The sequence below is a fragment of the Sturnus vulgaris genome, chromosome 5 (genome assembly GCF_052056855.1).
Source record: "Sturnus vulgaris isolate bStuVul1 chromosome 5, bStuVul1.hap1, whole genome shotgun sequence".
Classification (NCBI taxonomy): Eukaryota; Metazoa; Chordata; class Aves; order Passeriformes; family Sturnidae; genus Sturnus; species Sturnus vulgaris.
Window position 1 is genome coordinate 42,940,250 of NC_142247.1, and position 19,834 is coordinate 42,960,083.

Here is a 19,834-nt window from a genome sequence, read left to right on the forward strand (position 1 = left end):
AGAATGAGATTTTTTGGGGGGGATTTAAAATGTGTCTGGGGGAGGAAAGAAAGGAGTGCTGCATGTCTAGGGCTGGAAGCAGAAGAATGGAAGAGGACAAAACCTAGGAGAGAGGGGATGGTGTGTGAGTGAGTTACAACTGAATAACACCAAGCGGAAAAGAAAAAGGGAACTCGGCTCCTAATTTTAGTTTACAATCACAAATAATATTTTTGATTTTATGGTACCATTCCTTAATAAAATCTGTAACACAACTGATAAAATTATGCCTTTTATTTTGTCAAATTCACTAAAAATTGAGTAATTTTAAATCCTGAGCAGAGGGGTACCCACATGTACGCCTGAGGAACTGGTGCTGTCCTTCCACTTGCATGTGGAGCTGCCTAGAGTGTTGGAGGTGTGCTGACCATGTAGTGCTCAGCATCATAAAGCCAAAACAATGGTGTTCTTTCTTTAAAGCAATGCAACTGAATGTAGATTCATTTAGACTGATGCTGGAAACTAGAAATACAAGAATGTATGCACTGACACACAAATCTACCTGGCTGTAGAGTAGTCTTCCGTGCAAATATCCTGTCAGGAAAATGGGTGCAAACCCACTGTGTCTACACATCTCAGCTGAGATTATATGGAAATGCTACTGAAGTTCAGGTGTGATCTGAGGAATTTTTCTGATTACTTGTGTAGGAAAGACTCAGTGTTACTTGAAATACAACAGAAAGAGTTTGCTGCACTAACTGTTAGAAAATGTGTTTATTCTTTGAAAGCCAAGATTATGCTGGCTGGCCTCCAGAGTAATTTTGCTTACTGACACTTTTAGAAAAAATTCAGGTCAATAAGATCGACTTTGTAATTATTCATTCATTCATTAAACATGAATAAAACTTACATATTCTTCATTATAGTCTTCTAATTTCTTTTCATCCAGATATCCATTCGTTAGGAACTTCTGACTTTCTGCATCATCACTAGCAAAGGGACTGAATATAAGGAAAAATAAGAAAATATTAGATAAAGCTTATGACACACATTTTATTTGAGTAGTGCCTTTTGTCGTCAGTGGAAACTTTCCTTTGACATTGCTATGAATATTTAAAAATCCTTCAGAAAAAAAACCCTGTTCTCGTGTAAAGTTCTTGTGTCCAATGGCATGTTTAGTAGATCTTTGCTTTGATTTGGAATTTAGTTTTAGACTCAGTGATCTTCAAATTACATTCAGTCATAGATGTTGGAAAGCAGATCCGTACTGCCAGTGACGCTAAAGCTGAGCACATGCTCTATGTCTGGGGAGCAAAGGGCCTTGCAACTGCCCTGTTGGACATACGTGCTGGAGGGTGCAGCAAGCTGACAGCTAGAGACTGATGGGTGTTTTCGAGATGTCTTTTTCCAGCCACACAGGTGCTAGTGCTATTGTGGGTTCTGCTGGAAGGTCTGAGGCTGGGCTGTCCCTGCTGCACTCCATACCTTGCCCCCTCAGTGTGCCCAGGCTGAACTGCTCTGAGAGTATATTAACGTACTATCATGTACTATGTACACATGTACTATCTGACTGGAGTAGTTGGAAATTGCCAAGGGGTGCTCTGTGTTAGAAGCCTGCAGATATCAGTGCAGGTGGTGGCAGGCAGGGGGGTACCTGGGCTGCCTTGCTGTTCTGGGTACACTGTCCTCCAGACCACAGAGCAGGGAGGCAAACCGTGGGGAAACTACCTGGATGCCATTAGTGAAGATTGTTTATTGATTACTGCTTTCTAGCCTCAACAGAAGAGATAAAGGCTTACCTCCCGATTGCAGCCTTTTCCGAATCAGCTGGCTCCGTGTAGTTGTCTTCGAGGCTTTCCCCGCTATTGCTCTGGTCATCAGGTTCGATGTTGACTTTTTGCAGCTCCATGCGATCCATTACAATGGTCAGCGCTTTCCAGCACACACACTCGCTTCTTCAGGGTAAACAGCACTGTGCCGTCTGCCTGCAGGCTCTCTCTATCATGCAGGGACTGCCAGAACACTCTGTTCTGCAAACAAAACACAACAGAACTCATTAGAGTTTTCTTCAAATTAGATAAACCAGTGTGAATTGTTTGGTTTGTGTTTGAGCTTTGTAATAGCATTAAGAGGGGAAACTGTTGCAGACTGGGAAAATTCTGGGCAAGCATAAAAGTCTCTTTATATGCCAGCACTTGGTTCTCCTGTCTCCCTTCAAATGGTAAAGCGTTCAGAGGCCAACAGATGCACAGCGGATATCCAGCATCTGGAAAAAATACAAAGCCAGCAGAAAATAATCTCCTGAACTACTGCTTCTGAGTTTCTAGGAGAGGGTGATGCAGAAATGCTTTCTGAAAAAAGCAGGAGTATAGCTGGCTTTCCCATTTATTGTAAGATTATTGTTGTCACAGGTTTAAATGTTTTGTAGATTTGTCCCTTTCACTGGGTTCTGACAGAGGTGAGCATCTCTGTATGATCATTTTTTGATAATTAGGAGGTGCAATTCTGATAGGCCTGTTTCTAAGTGGACTGGACCCATCACTGGAAGCTCTGTCTCACACAGAATTATTGCATGGATATTAGCCTGATTATCTTTACTCCATGATAAAAATTCTAGCCTTTCAAAAATAATAAGAATAAATGCTCAACTCTTTATTTCTTGTATGGGCCAAAGGAACTGTATGACCCAAATTTACAAAGAGAACTTAACATCTGGGATTTCAGCAGTTGTGTACTACAGACTCATCTGTAGATACACATGTGGATTCATTTGTTTATTATCAGATTCAAGAGGAAAACACTGTGCAAGAAAAGTTGAAGTTTTGCAATCCTTCTCCCTTCCCAAAGATATTCCTTGATGCATTCCATATTTCCATTCCACAGCTGAGGGGAACATCACTGAAGAGAGTGAGCAGAGATCAGAGAGCACATGCTTGGGCCAGACTTACAGTTTCCTGGTCATTTACCAGCTGCTTTGCAATCAGGCACATTGGACAGATTCGTGACAATTTTCATAAGTGTGACATGCCAAATGCAGCTCAGCACTCCATAATAACAAAATCAAAAAACACTGCAACAAATAATTTCTGAGTCTGGCTCTTTGCAACACTTAATCTGCAATTATGTAATCGCCTTTCTCCTGGGTTTGCATTTATGGTGTATAGGTCCAGCTCAACGACCAGACTTTTGCTATCCTCTGATACTGATTATATGCTGTTCTTAAGAACGTCTACAAGCATATCTGTAGTAGCAAGAAGTTGGAGTGTATGTGTTTAAAATGCAAATATAAACTTTAAATATCAACCCTGGAGGCTAAAACTGACTCCAGGCCAGAAATTAATGTCAAATTCCTTGCGTCTTACTAGAAGCATTCACCCAGACCAGACAACCAAAAAGGAGAAGCAATATCACAGTGCATTAGGAAATTTCCTACCAGAGAGAGAGGCTGGCTTTAATTCTTTCTGCTGCCTCATGGAGTGTGTGTGAGGGGATGAGTGACTCAGGCATCAGGGCAGAGCTACTGGCACTCACATTTCAGTGCCTGGGGCATTCTGCCCACTCCTGATATGAATAACTCCATGAGATAAAAACTAAATAACATTCTCTCCTCAACCCTCCACCCTCAACAGAGCCCTAACAACTGTGGTTTGATTCACAGAAGTGTCTTCAAATGCAGACAGTGCTCTGTCTGAGAAAGAGAGTTTTTCCAATTCTTGATGCTTATTTTTAATCTGTGGTGTAAAAGTCAGACAAACAAATCTTACTGTGTTTATCTCTGTTCCAGTAAAGAGTAAAACCTCCTTTGTATGCACTGCCTAACTGTTGTTGGAGAAATATCTTTTCCAGAAATGTCATTCCAAAAAATGCAGATCTTCAAAGAGATGGGAAATGGAAGAAAAGTAAGCAAAAAAGTTGCCAGGAGTTAAGCCACACTAAGATTAGGCTGAGGATGAAAGCTTGTGCAGCACAGCAAACAATTTGGAAAAATTGACTGAAAATACATGTCACGGCATAAGAATCATCTGGACATTGCTCTGTCAAACATTTGCACAAGTCATCTGATTTATGTGTGCCGCCTCAAGAGGCTCTGGAATTACTGTATAAAGCAGTGATTTTCTATTTTATTTCATTGTTTTTAATCTGTGAATTAGTAAAAGTCTTCTGGTGAAAGTACAAAGCCTCAGGTGGCAAAATTAAGTCTGTTGAGAAGCTGCTTTCTTACAGTTGTAACTTTTTAGGGAGAGGTTGGTAGAATTCCAGAGGTTTGCAAACCATGAGCAGAAAGCCATTGGCACAAATGTGGGTAGAGCAAGACCCATAAACCCGGCCTGCTATTAGATTTGAATCCTGCAAACACTAATGACTGTGATTATGACCAATGGTGCCTTTGAACTTCAGTAGAACTTGGCAGAGCTAGTCCTTAGTTGGTGGCAATTCATATCTTCAGGTTCCTAGCACTGCAGATGCTGAAGGGGTTTGGGAGCTGTACAGGCACTGGTAGCATGTTCTCTCCCCAGGTGGCATAGAAGAGGCAAAGCTGTCACTTCTTCACCTGAGGGGTACATGGGGTAACCTTTGAAGTTATTGCTCAGCCTGAAAGATATTTGGATAAAGGGGAATGCACTGACATTGGGTGCTCAGATGTGCCCCTTCAGGTGTTTGTGCTGGTTGGATTGCTGCTCCTGGGGGGATGGCCAGGAACCGGGGCAGGGATGGTGAAAGCACAGCCACCAAGTTTGGGCAGGCCTGGGCCCTTCCAGAAGCTTAGCCTGTAATATTGGAGGAGAAACACCAAAGTTCATCTGCTTTAACTTCCCTAGGATTTAATATTTCTGCTTCAAAGCTATGATTTGGGTACCTAAACATAAAGGAGAAATCTCTTAGATTTCCAGTGTTCCTCAAACCTGCCTTCAATACAGTGATGTTTTTGCTGCTTCTTGTAGCATTTGGCTGAACAGAAGAGATTTTTCCTTAGGTATGGTATTAAAATTGAAATTGCAAAAGAAATTCACCTATTATTAGAGGGCAGTTATTTATCTCTATAAAACTAATTTTCCTCTTCAAGTATAGGGTACTGTTCTGCATCATTTATTAAGTAATGGTTTTCAGCAATGATTCGGGAAAATGATGAAATTTTTGGCATCTGATTTCACAATGTTATTGATTTCTGTCCAGTCTGCAGTTAGAACATTAGGCGAATGGACAACCACTGGGCAAATAATGCCAGGTCACAGATATGACTAACACTTTCATGAGTTTTGCAATATCAATATTTGTAACCTCTGCCATGGTATCTGATTTAGCAGATTTTGCCAGATTCTTCATCTTCATGACAGTGAATTTATAAGATTATTGTCATCGTGGCTATTTCAAAATGAAATAAGTGTTGCAGCTGTAAAATAAACAATTAAAATGTAAAGTCTGCTTTCCCAAATTAATTTGTTTAAAGAAATATTAGCCAAGTAAATCAAGAGCCTGGAAAAAAATTCTCAGAAGATAGCCAAGGGCTGCAAAGGAAAGCAATCATTCATTTTTTAATTGACTGGGCAATTTTGAATACTTTTGCTGGTTCTGTGGTTCTTTAGATTTTGATTTTTTGTACAAAAGAGAAGACTAAATTTCATTCCTGAAGAAATATAAAAGATATTTGCCAGTGCAAATTACGATGTCAGTAAAACATAATAGCCCATCCTTCATATTGCATTTATATTTGCAGATAAATTAAATTTATAATTCCCAATTTCTGAATATGTGGCCATTGTCTAAAATACATTGATAAAATTTTATAAAGAAAAAAATTTACCTCTGAGTTGAGCAGGTTCCTTTCCTCACTTGCTAGTCAGGTTATATCTTTTAGGAATTGCACCTGTAAGAAAAGGTTTACTCATATGCAACCTAGAGCAGTTGAACAGTGATTTAAAGACAAATGGGAGTGTATGGGATGAACCAATCAACAGCTGCTACATCCAACAACTCCCTTTGACAAACATGCGTCAGCTCTTAAAAAAAAAAAAAGAGGAAAAAAAGAAGAAAGGTAAATCAGTTTATTGGAGCACACTGAAGGCAAACATCTCAGTTACCGGAGCTATTTGCTCTCTGAGCTTAGCCCAGTTTCAAAATGCTTATCCTCAGAACGCGCCACCCAAGCTTGGTCACACTTTCATTTGATGGTCTGGATTTTTGAATAATACACATGCATTAAACTGGCAGTAACACAATATTAAAGACCCTGGAAAATAAGTTCTGGGAGGAATATCTTTTTGCTCCCCCACTGCTCCTATCTCCGTGACAACAGAGCTACATCTTGCACTGCCTGTCTGGAAGTGTGCGCTTTCAAAGGGGCTGCTTGACCTGTGCCTTAGTTTTCCAGTTGAAATATTTAATGTAATTTCAACTGAGGAGGTACATGTCCAGTGACAAATGTTATTCATTTAATGGCAATATAGGCCTGTGGAGAAGTATTTAATTATCTGTGATATGCCTGTAATACTGCAGAATTTACTGTAGAATTTTATCCAATTACATAATGACCATAATTAAAACCCACAACTAATGCTCCAGCCCTCCCACCCATGTAGGCTTTGTGATTAAAGCCCTCAGACTGGCCTGACTGTGAAGGCAGGAGGGCAAGTGAGGGGATGTAATTTTTAATTCTTAGAGTTTCCTGTGGAGCACTCAGACTGCTTTAGCTCAGACTGGGTGACAGCCTGTGGGAATCCATCCCTGCTCCACTGTGACCAGGCCTTCTACTTGCTTGCTGCCAGCACTGGGTATGGTGTGCTGGTTTCAGAGCTCCCTCTCCCAGAAAAAGAAATTTGAGTTCCAATATAGACTCAGACAAATAGTTAAACAAAAATAAGCTCTGTCTCCCTCAGTTCTGCATTCCCATGAAAAGACAACTGATTGTAAGGCCAGTCATGCCATATGATGCCAAAAGTAGTGCAATCCAAAGATTAAGAGTTGCAAGGTTTGGAGCCAGAGGTCCTATCTTGATTTAAACCTAGCTGGAAAAATGAACAAATTTTTGGGCTTAGACTAGTTAAATGGACTTTGAGTCTGAAAGCTCCCTGTGTTTTCCATTTCATCAGTTGATCTAATGAGGGAAACAGGCTTTCCCTCTAAGGCATATGACCAAGAATAGGTGGCCTTAATGTATTAAGGGAGTTCTCAGCAGAAGTTTGGCACCAAGTTGTCCTATGCCATTGCTAGGGTGAGGGAGCCGAGCTGCTGGGGGGAGCAGGGGGGAGGCAGCTGTGCTCTGCTTGAGCCTATTTGATTTGCACACTTGACAGGGCTGTGGGTATGGGCAGCCTCCTTGTTGCACTGTTGCTCATGTGGCTGTTTCATGTAACAGTAGGGGAGAGAAAAACATTTCTTTAAACAAAGGAAAATAAGACAGCAAACCATAAAGAAAACAGCAGGAGATTTGGGGACACATGTACTAACAAATCAGCAACAGCTGTGAAAATTACTTCTGATGCATTTTTTTTGAACCTGATTAAACAAATAGTAATAATAATCAAGATTAGAGGTAATTTCCTTTTGAAATACTACAAATATCCATGTCTAACTCCGATTCCCACTGAGTGTAAGCAGTGTGGCACAATTCTATCTGTAGCTACGTTGTGATAGTTGGGTGGATCTTTCCTAAGTCCATGGGGGGATGGAGTCATCAGGGTTGGTGGTGCTCAGCAGTACCCCTGCCCAGCACCTGATGCCTCAAAGATGCCAGGCAAGGTGTGCAGGCAGATGGAGCTGGTAGAAATCATACACATGCCTGTAGGCAATTTTTTCTGCAGAGAAGAGCCGGCTAATGCAGTTTTCTAACACAGGTTTTTTGAATTTGCCAGTTCTTTCTGCCTACCCCTAACTAGAAAAGCACTGCTTAATTTCCATCAGAAAAGCCTTCTTTCAGCAGAGCAAAAATGTCAGTGTCCAGTCTTCACACTGAAGGAAGGCACATGCTAACTCAAGACCCTTTCTGTTTTGTCTTCTGTGTTTGATTTCACTATTTGTAAAGAAAACTTTGTATTTGTTAGTATTGCTTGGGGTCAGGCAAGAGTTCAAAGAAAAAAAATACAATTCCTTTTTGCTTTCTGACAAAAAGCAGGATTAAATTATTGATTAGAATGTTGGAAACAGTGAACAAAAGAAAGCACAATATTGTGATATCCACCCCTGCCTCATGTAGCTGGATCTAGCTTTCTGTGTGACACGTCTCTGCCACAGAGTCATGTAGTCAGAATACCTCCACTTACATTGAAAAAAATGAGCCAAGTGTACTCTTGGTTACTTTTCCACCAAAAGCTACTAAATAAAGCTCTTTGTTAATTTGTGGGATCATACTACAAGCTCCATTAGTCACCTCAGTGCCTATGGAGCACGCTGAAGCTCACCAGGGAGTGTTTGACCAGACCAGACCCCTGTTGTTTCACCAGCCCAGACCCCTGTTTACCCTTTCTCTGAGGAAGCCAGATTAACTGCAGTCGAAATTATGATATTTGGTAGATGTTATATTTTTCTCTTCTGGTGCTTTTTGGCTACTTTATGTCTCATTGAGAAAACTCCTGTTGCAGTAGTGCCTGCCATTGCTAACAGGAGAAATTTCCAGGCACAGCCAATCTGAGGACTGAAGCCACATTTCCTGAACAGAGAAAGTAGGAACAATCTTCTGTAGCTATAAGTGTGTATTTCCAGTCTTCTTTAGTTAGAAGGATGTTTCCAGTGCAGTAATTTTTGGCAGAACCTAGAGCTAGCAGTGGTGACAGTGCCATTAAAAAAGGCTCAGTGGTCCTTTGCCCTGCACCCACAACCTCCCACATTTGCTACACAACAGGTTCCATTTTCTGAACAGTAAAATGCTCTTTAGGGAGTAAAACCTCTCAGCCATTGCTCAGAGCCCTTGTTTGAGCCAAAGGGTAATCAGAGCTGGTCTGGTTGTGTAAACTGGAGGTGCTGGCCCACAGCTTGATACTTGATATCCCACAAACATGGGGGTCACTGCTGGGGGAAGTCCAGCATGTTCTGATGCCTGCCTCTGCCCCAGCTTTTGCCCCACATGCAGCTGGGGGTCAGCCTCCAGGACCTGGGCTTGGGCAATGCAGGTCAGGGTTGTGCTGCTATCCTTGTGGCTGCTTACGTTGCTGTGTCTGGAGTCTAGGTTGACAAAAGGCTTTATAGCACGAAATAAGATTGTACTGAACATGCTGGAGATGTTTCTACCAAAACACTAAGCACATTTTTTTCTGTATTTTGGCCTTGTTTATATGGAGCTTGAGGTCGTATTAAATGTTTCATTTACATTTTCCTGTTTTGTAATAATTGCTGCTCTCTGACTCATGCTACTTTCCTCTTGACACAAGAGCCTTTATCTGTCTGTGTGTTGCTTCTTGCTCAAATACTATCTTCTGAAGTTGAAGGAGATTTTGTTGTAGCTCTGTGTTTAGTTTTCACTCTGTGTTCATTGTCATTGGCACTGAGACAGTGTGCAGGGTAAACTGAAGTGTATTTTGCAATTTTGTTGTGGCTGTCTGCTCTACACTAATACACTACAAGTAAAAGTAATCCTGGTGATGATAAACCAGCTGCATTCAAAGCACCTGACACTACATACTCATGTATACACAGGTCCAAAACCCACTTTAAAAGGGTTTGGAAGCTTTTTGCAGGAATCTTTTCAGTATTATTTGACTCTTGCTATTTTTCACCCTTAGAAGTATGTGGACACACACATTTAGAGAGCTAGGGAATTACAGCTGGGAAATTCTTTTCAGGCCTGAATTTCTCCTGACTCTCAGGTCCATTCCCAGGCTGACAAGCTGACTACAGCTTCAGTCAGGGAGGAAGTCTCCCAGGGTGATAACATGGTGAAAAACAGAGTGGAATTCATAATAAACATTAACACCTGGTGTCTTTCCCGTGGGATACATTCTGAGGTGCTGTCCCAAGGATGTTTTTCCCAATTGTCCAATGAACTACTGTCCTGTCCTAGCTGCATGTGAGACACTTTAAATACAGGTTGTCCATACAATAAAGTTGGCCTTTTTTCCCCAAAGAAGCCCGTGTGTGTTGCTGTCCTCTCTCTTTTTTCAGTAAAGTAACCACAGAAGTACCCATTAAAGATTATGTTTTTTTCTCAGTTTTTTAAAATTTAAGGCCAAGAGGGGCAGTGATACCTCCTGCATCTCAAGCAACCTGAATTCTCACTCAAATCCTGCAAATTCAAGGTGCATGATTTCAGCTGGACAGAAACATTTTAAGTTTTCAATACTGAAAAGTTTGGGAAAGGGATGTTTGTTTGGGAAAAGGGATGTTTGTTTAAGCTGGGGGAAGATAAAGGGAGGCACAAGAACAAGCTACAACTATTTGAAGGGTAGTTACAAAAATTACAAAGGCAGACTCTTCTCAGTTGGGCAGGAAGCCCAGACAAGGGGCAGAAGCCACCAGAGTGTGGAAGGTTCAGACTAGACATGAGGAGAATGGTAGTGCAAATTTGGAACGGGTTTGTGAGGGGGCAGAAGTTGCAGGGCCACTGTCCTTGAAGGTTTTTGAGGCTTTACAAGGCAAAGTCATGTCTGAGATGACCTGATGTCCGTGTGGAGGAGGCTGGACCGGCTGCTCTCCAAAAGTCCTGTACAACCAATATTTTGATGAATCTGTGAAACTGCTTAGTGCCACAGACACAGACACAAGGATATTAAAGATGCTTTCAAAAATACTGATGACAGGAGTGCAATTAGACATGGCCAGACATTAGGCAAACAATGCTCCATGTGCCAGAAACAAGTTATTAAAAGGACCTACTGAGAAATTCAATAATCCATTGACTTCTTGAAGAGATTTGCTGAAGAAAGTGGGCAGGTTTTGCCCTAAGTGGTCTTTTTGTCTTCACACATACACTGTTAACATATAACTACCCACAAGAAAATTCAAAATGCTCTTTTAAAATATTAATATTCACAAATTTTGCAAAACAAAACTGAGGGTAGCTGGTAAGTGTATTAAGTTATGCATATCAGAATAACTGGCTTGTTCTGAAAAAGGTTGCAACATCATGCGATTCCTTTCCAAAACCAGAATTTCTTCTCATCCCCAAGTTTATTTCAGTCTCTCTAGCAAAAATGATTTTCACAGAGCAAGTATGAAAAGCTACATTTGCAATTGGCTACAGTGAACTAAGAGGGAGAGCTAAAAAAGAATATTAAATAAAGTCCATGTGATTAGTTTTATGAAATAGGATTCCTAATAACAAGCACAAGTTTCAGAATCATGACTATAATTTACTATATATTAACTTTTCTAGTGTACTTTTTGACTTAGAAAATACTATATATGTATATAAAATACATTATATATATAATTTATTATATAAAAAATACATTATATATAATTTATTATATATAAAATATAATATATAGTATGTGCTTATAGTATTAAGTGTAACTACCAAGGGCATAGGATATTTCCTTTGTGACACGTTGCAATGATTTCTGCCACTGCAGAGTGTATTTATTGCTGCCCAATATTTTTAAGTAAAAAGGAAAACTGGAGGTTCATAACACCTGACAAAAGGCAATTCACCGCAATGACTAAGAACGGAAGCAATTTACCTCAGTGTCTATAATCTCAATAGAGGGCGAGAGGAACACGTCTGAAAATGATTCAGACCCCCTAGGAGGGGCTTATGGTCACTAGCTAGCTTCTTTAATGCACTTCAGACTGCTGCTTAAAGGCTTGCAGTATAAGTCTAGGCTTTGAGAAGGGTATAAGATATTACTCATACTATTTCGAAGAAGAACTTGCTACACAACTTTTTTTGCCTTCTTTCTATTTGAATGATGTCAGGAACAGAGGAAAAACATCCTCTAGATTTTTACTCCATGACTTCTGTTGTTCTACATCTTCACCTAAAAAAATTACTTCTGTGGCACCATTTCCCTCCTCCATTATTTTCAGAATATATTTGGAAGTATCTTACACTGTCAGGGCAATTATTCCTGGCTTCAAGCACTGCCTGAGCAAAGGAAGGGGCTACCTGAATATTTTCACCACAAGCCTGTGTCTATTGTTTGCTCCGAAAATGTCCATTTGTGCAAGAAAGAACATATTGTCCATGTTCTACATGGAATGAAGCTGAGCAAACAGACCCGCATGGCAAAAGAATGATGAATTCACTAAGTAGTAGATTGGCGCTGTGGCATATTACAGAGTATAACCCTATGATTTTATGTGTTTTTAAATATAATAGCTGAGTAATACTGAGATATTATATCCCTTTCTGTGCTGATATATATGAGAAGTATTACTGCAATTTATCTTTTCACTCTGCCTTTTGCTAAGGGTAGAGAACTGCATTTTGAGCTGATTACAGAATGCCGGGTGTTTCTTTCAGCTACTGCCGTGTTCTGCCCAAATGTGAGCAAGTGATTCAGGCTCTCAAATGTACCACTGGTTTGACAGCTGTGACTTGAGCAGTGAGAGCCGCTGAGACTCAGGGGCTCTAGGAGCATCATACCAGGCATGGCTTTGGAACCTCTGCTTCTTTTAAGATCTGGAAGACATGTAAGTCCAGAAAGAGGAGTCAAACTTAGTTTAATATTTTGATCTCCATCCTCATTTTAGGAGACCAATTTTTGCAACAATTGCAATGACTTGCTAAATCCTGAACAATTCATCAGAACTGGCCCAGCTCAGATCCAGCCTGCCAGAACAATTCATCTGGGTGGTTTCCACTTCTGCCACCTCTCATGGAGGCCCTTAGCTGTGAGTGAGGAAAGGTCTCCAGCAGGATTACATGCTAGGCTAGCCTGCTTATAGATCCCTTTTTGCTGGGGCCCAGTGCTTGTCCCATTGCACCACCAGACATGTCCACTACAGCTTGTATCTGCAGTTATCTACTGTGAGATAAACACACACCAAATCACACTGGGAAGAGCTCACTGTTCATGATTTAATAGGGAACACATGGAACATATACATTCATTTTTGTTCATGTTTAGTGAGCCAGAGGAGCCTATATTTGTTTAGTAGCGTACAGTTTCAAATGCTTCTGTATGGGCCAGCATGATGTGCCAGGATGGAAGGCCTGGCCATCATGACTCCTAACCCCGTGGTCACAGAGTGAAGAAGACTTCTCATGAAACTGTCTGGATTGTATTAACTGGAGCACAGCTAGCAGGTCAAAGGTGTGGAAGAGATTACTCCCCTCCATCAGGCAATTTTGAGTTTGTTCCCCCAAGGAGGAGTACAACAAGATGGTGGTGAAGTGCAAGGCATACAAGGTAAGGTTGAAGGAGTTAGCCTGCAGAAAAAAGGATAAGTAGGGACATTCACCAGTATTACCCAATCAGATTCCTCTTTGTTAACAGACTTTATGGGAGACCAGTATTGCTGTTTTTGCAATCTGAACAGTATAGAATTCTTTTCACCATTTAACAACATTTCTCAGACCCTGAAAGCAGAGTCAGCTCTTCAGAAGCCATCACAATGAGATATCATTCTTAAAAAGGTTTATCTTCACTCGAGGATAAAAGCACACCTTCCGAGACTTATAAGTCTTGTCACCTTGCAACAATTTCCCATTTATTAAAATCAGTGAAAGAGGGGTGAAACCAATACATTTCTGCCCCAGCAGAGCCTGAGGCCATTGAGCTCTTCTGGCAATGAGAGGGGTATGCTGGTCTCGCAGAGTACTCCCTAGAGGTCCTACAGTTTGTCCAGGGAAAAAATGTAATTCCTGGTTCTGCTGCAGACTTTTCCTCCTTATTTAATACATCTCTAAGGCAACATTCATGGAGAGCTTAGGTACCAGAGCGGCAGCCAGTGCTTACATGCCAATGTGCACTGACATTTTCCCTGGGGAGAGAGTGTCTTGTCTGGAATGGCCACTACCTAGGCAGGGCTAAGAAGCTCAGCTCCTGGGCAACTCAGTCTCTGTAAAAAGTCAAAGTTTCCTCACTGTTCAGTCTGCCCAATCTATTCAAAAGACACCAAGCATACACCTACTGGTGTGGGATGTGACAGCCTAACAAAGGTTCAGTTCTGCTCTGTTGCATTCCTAAGGGTTCCATGGGCTGGACTTATTTCATGCATGGGCAGTGCTGGTGCATGTCTGTTCAAAACATACCTCTCACATAAACTCAGAACTGCTGAGTCAGGTGTTGCAATGTCCTTGATTAATTTAATCCACTCTCTGCTCCACAGCCCACAGTCTGCAAAACTGGGAATGTAGTACATCTCTGTTTTGTTTAGACATCACAGGGATAAGTACATTCGAGGCTAAGCAGCAGAGGAGCATGCAAAGTCCTCAGGTAAAGCTGTCTGCTATTTATCAGCTATTTAATGAAACAAAAGGAAATGCAAAAAAGATTTAAAACATACTCTATGTGACACATTCTTGTTCCTACAATTTTTTCTTTTGAAACTTCATAGCTAGAAAAACTTAGTCTCTATCAGTTCCACATACTTCTTTTGATGGTATACCACACCCCATGGTAGTGACTTTCTATAATGCTTTATAGTTTGTAAAAAAAAATAAAATTAAATCACTAGATGACTTATAACTATGATTCATGTTATTGTTATTGCTCATTATTATCATTTGTCATATGAGACAATGCCTGGCTATGCACTTTTCCTCTTTGAAAGAGAAATCTGGCTCAGCTCTGAAGGCTCCAAATTCTGTTTATTATACTAGCTGAAATATGTTTATTACACTGTCATGTTTTTATATCCCTCCTGCTACCTTGTGCAAAACATACTTTTGCACTGACCAAATTGTGAAAATTCTGCAAGGCTTTGCTCTCTCTCATCAAGCCACTGATCCACTGAGTTTAGCAGCCTCATGTGGTGGTAGCCTGTATCTGACCCAGCCGTGTCCTCTCCCTCTCAGTACCACACCTAATCCTGAGAGGCCTTTCATGGGGAAGTGCCTTCATGATTTCCAATCCTAAGATTTCCCGAGTTTTAAGCTCTATTCATTCCTCAAAAAAAGTGAATTAGAGTCCTGTACTACCTGCATGTATGGTTGTTATATATATACAAATATATATAGTGTAGTATAATAATGTTTGATTGAGAGGAAAAGCCACAGAAGACATATATATATGTAATAGCTAAAAATAACAGTGATAAAGCAACAGTAATGACAACCCTATATTCATGCTGCAGCTGCAACAGCTGCAGTGAGTTTCTGCATAACTTCGACCAAGAGGCTTTTAAGGTATTTTGGCCAAAGCTTTTTGAACCCCTGAGCTACATTGACTCCACAACTTGATGGGAAATCTGTCAAGTGACATTCTGAACACAAATAACAAAGAAAGTAAACTTATAAGAATTCAGTCACCGTTGTACCTCCTTGATTTTGTACCACTTATGAAACATTAACAAGCTCTATCTTTGGACAAGCACCATCCAGAAATGTGATTGTTTCCTCCTGATTTCTGCCATTGGATCTAATAAGTTGTATTACCCTCCCCTCAAAAACTTACCTCATCAAGTTTGTCTGTGACTCCATAACCGGAGGGGTATTGCTAGAAACAGGCAGAAGGTTCATGGCTGCATGAAAACCTCCCAAACACTTTGCTTGGCTTAACAATGATGTCAATATTTATTGTCACTGTCACAGACCCAGAAAAATTACACAGACACAGCCAGGATACTGCACTTGCAGTTTGTATAGGGTTACATGCAACACTCTTCCTCTGACATTGAATTTAAGAGATCAGAACAGCTGTCAATGAGATGAATTTTTCATTCAGCCCAAACACTGTTGGGAGAGGAAGGGAACCAGTGGCTGATGTATCTGGGTTCCTGTTTCTTGCTCCACAGATCCCAGCTGGGTTTGAGCCTCATAGGAATGATGCTAATTCTGTAGTCCCACAACTCCCTTAAGTCAACATTAGCAAATGCTGATGCTAAAAGAGGCAGTCCCAACTTCCTACTGACCCAATCAGTGTTTTCATTCTCTTTGCTTCCCCAGGGACTGCAAATAGGCATGTATACATATGGGAGGGAAAAAAAAAAGAGAGGCTACTTTTAACCCAGGGTGTTGTTCTGTTCCCACTGACTGTGTGGCTGCATGAGCATCTGGCATATGGGAAAGTGAGATGCAAATGGCAATAAGTAGGCAGAGGACTGGTCATTACAGTTAAATGAATTCTGGAACTAGGAAGAAAATTACAGTACTTGTGCAATGTCCCCTCATAGTTAAATGGGAGTGGAGGGAGGGTGTGCAAAATCACAAGGCAAACATCCCTGGTCCATTATGTCTGGATTAGGCAGATTTGATGAAATGAATTTTCTGACTCAGAAAATGCCATCAGACCTGTTTAAGCTAGGCTGAATGTACCTAAAGAACCCCCAACTTGCAAAGTGCTTCACATTATCTATGTTGACCTATGTATCCAAAATCAAGTACTGGTAGTTTGTAATAAAACATAGCCTAGTCAAGATGCTCTTTTAAATCAAATTGTCTCATCTTTTTTTTTTTATGAAAATCACTTTCCTCATAAAAAGTTTTTATGTTTCAGAAAATTGTATTGAGAATAATGTGTCTTAATAATGACTCTTATAATGGCATTACTTAAAACAATTAAATCAATTAGTTCAATAAAATTCTTCAACAGAACTGCAATATTTTGACACTATGACTGATTGAGTTTACTGCCTTTGCAATTAATGAAAGATTGGTTCCTTTAGCAATTATACTCTGATTAGTCCACAGCAAGAACATTTTCCATTACTCATCCCCCACTGATATCAAAGGGCCTTTACTTTGGGCTTTTAGTTCTCTCATTAATCCTAAATTAACAGAATTTATCAAAGCCCTTGTTCACTAGAACTCTTGGAGAAAATTTGATTTTGTATTTTGCCTGTGCTAAAACTTCATCAAAATAAGAAAATCCAAGAAGTAACTAGACACTAAGGCACAGGCACCTAATATTTTTGGTTTAATTAAAAAAAAGTAGTTGTGGCTGTTCAAGAGCAAGTAAGAGTTAATGCTAAAAACTTGTGATAAAAAATAACTGTTTATTACAAAACAGCATAATCTTTTCATAGCCCAAGTAATCAAGCTTTTGTCAAAGCAAGATTATTGTCAATCAAACTTTCAATTCAAACACAGCTGCTAAAAATCAGAGACAAGAAGCCAGACACTTCACTCCACTTTGAGCACTAACTCAGAAGCAAGTACAGAGGCTTGGCAGTAGCTGAGACCTTGTAATTCTGTACAGTTGTGGAAGCACTCAGAAAAAAACCCCTTTAAATTGGAGAGTTTTGTCTTTCTGAAGTTGAAAATACATTTGTTTACCATGCTGGTTAAGGTAGTACTTCATGAGAAAAATCTGTTGGTATATTAGCTTTTCTTTTATTTAACTGAAAACCCCCAAAGTACTAAAGGTGGCTCTTGACTTCAAGTACACAATAAATATTTCTTTTAATCAAATCCTATTAGTAAAGCTCTTTCTTGGCTCAACAGATTGAATGAACATGGCAGAGAAGATTGTGAGCCCAGGCACCATTCCTGCAAAGAGTCATCATTCTTTACTCTGCTCTTGCCTGTTGAAAATAATCAGAAATTAAATATGCAGGTATTGCTAAAACAGAGCTGTACTATGTATTTATTTTGCCGCCATTAGTTTCCATTTCTTTTTTTCCCCTCAAATGTTAAAAATTGTTTAACATGGTATAATTTTTGTTGCTTACTCTACTTGACTTTGTTAAATAGAGTTTGAAGTAATACGTGGAAAACAGCTGTTCTGACAGGAAATTAATGTTCTGCTTATATGTGCTGCATATTCATACACTGTTATTGTTCATTATACTGTTTTGCAAATGTGCACGAATGTTGACTAGTAATTTCATCAATCTGAAAAACCACAATTCCCAGGTGATGACCGTGACCCTAGAAAAAGCCTAGAGAAAACAACCTCTTTACGAGACATACCTTGCAATAGATGTTTGTTTAACTGGAAATCCACAAGAGCAGCTGCCCAGTGCAATGGTACATATTTGCTTCTGAATCCTTTCTCAAAGAGGATATTTAAACATGTTAATGAACTGAGCTGTATTTTTCCCCACCTCCATTCCAGCAAAATAAGGAGACTCAGAAGATAAAAATTGTTTTGTTATTGCAAGTAGTGCTATGTGGTAAGTGAGAAATTTACTTTCTATAGTCCTATGTAATTATGAAGGTGGCAAATGTCCATTTCCTGTACAGATGCAATGTCTGTGTGTACTGCTCAGTGATATTTCTATTTGAAAATGAATATACTTCTATTTCTAGAAGTGTTTGTGCATAGAGGGCCTTATTGTCCGTATGTGGCATGACATTAAGATCTGCTACTCTAGCTTCACCACTTTGGCAAGTGGAAACAAGTATTTCTTGTATTGAGACTGTAACTCCAGGCTATACCATGTGTTTCAGTCTGGTTCTGATTTATGTTAAGCTGTAAACAACTGAGATTTATACCATGGGTTTTATGATGTGTGCAGCTGGACTAGCTATCACTAAATTTCATGCAGCATCCTGATTAGGAGCAGCGATAACAGATTTTTCAAATGCCCCAGTTCTGTGTTAAGTTTGATGCTTTCACCTAGAGGGGAAAATTTGTGCCTCTTGAGCCAGTCACTCTTTACATTTTCTTCCTGTACTCTGTGTTAGCCTTTCCTCTGCCATTTTCTGGATAGGAGTCCCATAACACAGTGAACAACTTTAACTGGCAGAAGAAATTTCTAAAGTGCTCCTTCTGTCTTAGAACTTTTTCTGCAACCATTCTCCCAAACCAAAGGAATCAGGAATGACTGAGGTGGTGTCACTGACCTTCTCCTCCACCACTGGACAATGGTGCAAATTGTCAGAAAGGACTTGACTCAATATGCCTTCTACTCATGTGGGCAGCATTTATGCATGGGACAAACTTCACTCTCACATGGAGAAAGATCTGACCTGAGGGTACACTAAGGGACACAAAAATAAACTTTCTCAGAGTAGGAATTATGTTTTCCGTAGTAAAATAGAAACAAAAAGTACAAGATGAGTCATGCTTTTAAGATGTGTGAAGTCCTGTGACACCTGTTTCAAACAAAACTAAAAATGTCTATTAGCCACTTACTCTTTTGTTTGCCCTGTGTTTTTACTTGCTTTGGAGTTTGCAGGCAGTAAACCATGAAGTAGAAACATGGGCTGAATCCTGCGATATTTACTCAAACTAAAGTCTTATTACTGGCAAAGGTCTGAGTAGCCTTATCATCCCCTAATTTTTTCACTGTAAAAAGGAAATATACTAAAAAATCATATTCCTGCAGCATCCAGCAATTTTGCTTCTCTCAGTTTCAATAATCAGAACACTACCCACTAATCTGCCTTAAAAGAACTATGCTTTCTAACAAGACTTGTGGTGAGTTTGAGAAACACGGGTTTATTCCTTAGATGTCAATCTTTGGTTTCATAGTGGAATTTTCTGGTTCTGGGTAACTTATCCCATCTTTTCTCATCCCCCGCAATGACTTTAACTGCAATTTCTGAAAAATTACTTTTAAATTTTCACATCAAATTTCTGGATAAAGGAAAAAAGAGAAAATGAGCTGTATTAGAATCATAAGTACTTTGTAAATTAAGATAATTTTTAGAATTCGAGGAAAACAAGATGTTATACCTTTTATTGCAATGTTTTGAAATTTTCTATTTACTTTGAAGAAAACTTTGCCTTGAAGCAAAATGACGATTTAATAGTGTATAGAGAAACTGTTCATGGTGGCTATGAAATCCAAACTGAATCATCAAGACCAGATGGTAATCTCGACTAGTACTACTACGATTTTTAAGACCCATCAGTAGTAGTGATGTGAGAGATGT

At 39.8% G+C, this 19,834-nt stretch overlaps 1 protein-coding gene across 11 annotated transcripts in view; it reads right to left on the reverse strand.

Annotated features, from left to right (window-relative positions):
• Positions 1-19,834, reverse strand: part of SLC38A4 (solute carrier family 38 member 4) — a 156,932-nt gene that overhangs the window by 15,157 nt on the left and 121,941 nt on the right. For 10 of the 11 annotated variants that reach the window (XM_014871113.2, XM_088165588.1, XM_088165581.1 and 7 more), the window contains 3 exons: positions 5,783-5,845; positions 1,779-2,009; positions 890-980 (listed from right to left, as the gene is read on the reverse strand). In XM_014871113.2, coding sequence (XP_014726599.1) covers positions 890-980; positions 1,779-1,897 — 210 coding nt within the window. In that variant the 5' untranslated portion in view covers positions 1,898-2,009; positions 5,783-5,845. The remainder of the gene's footprint in view (positions 1-889; positions 981-1,778; positions 2,010-5,782; positions 5,846-19,834) is intronic. The other variant, XM_088165585.1, reaches the window with a different exon arrangement.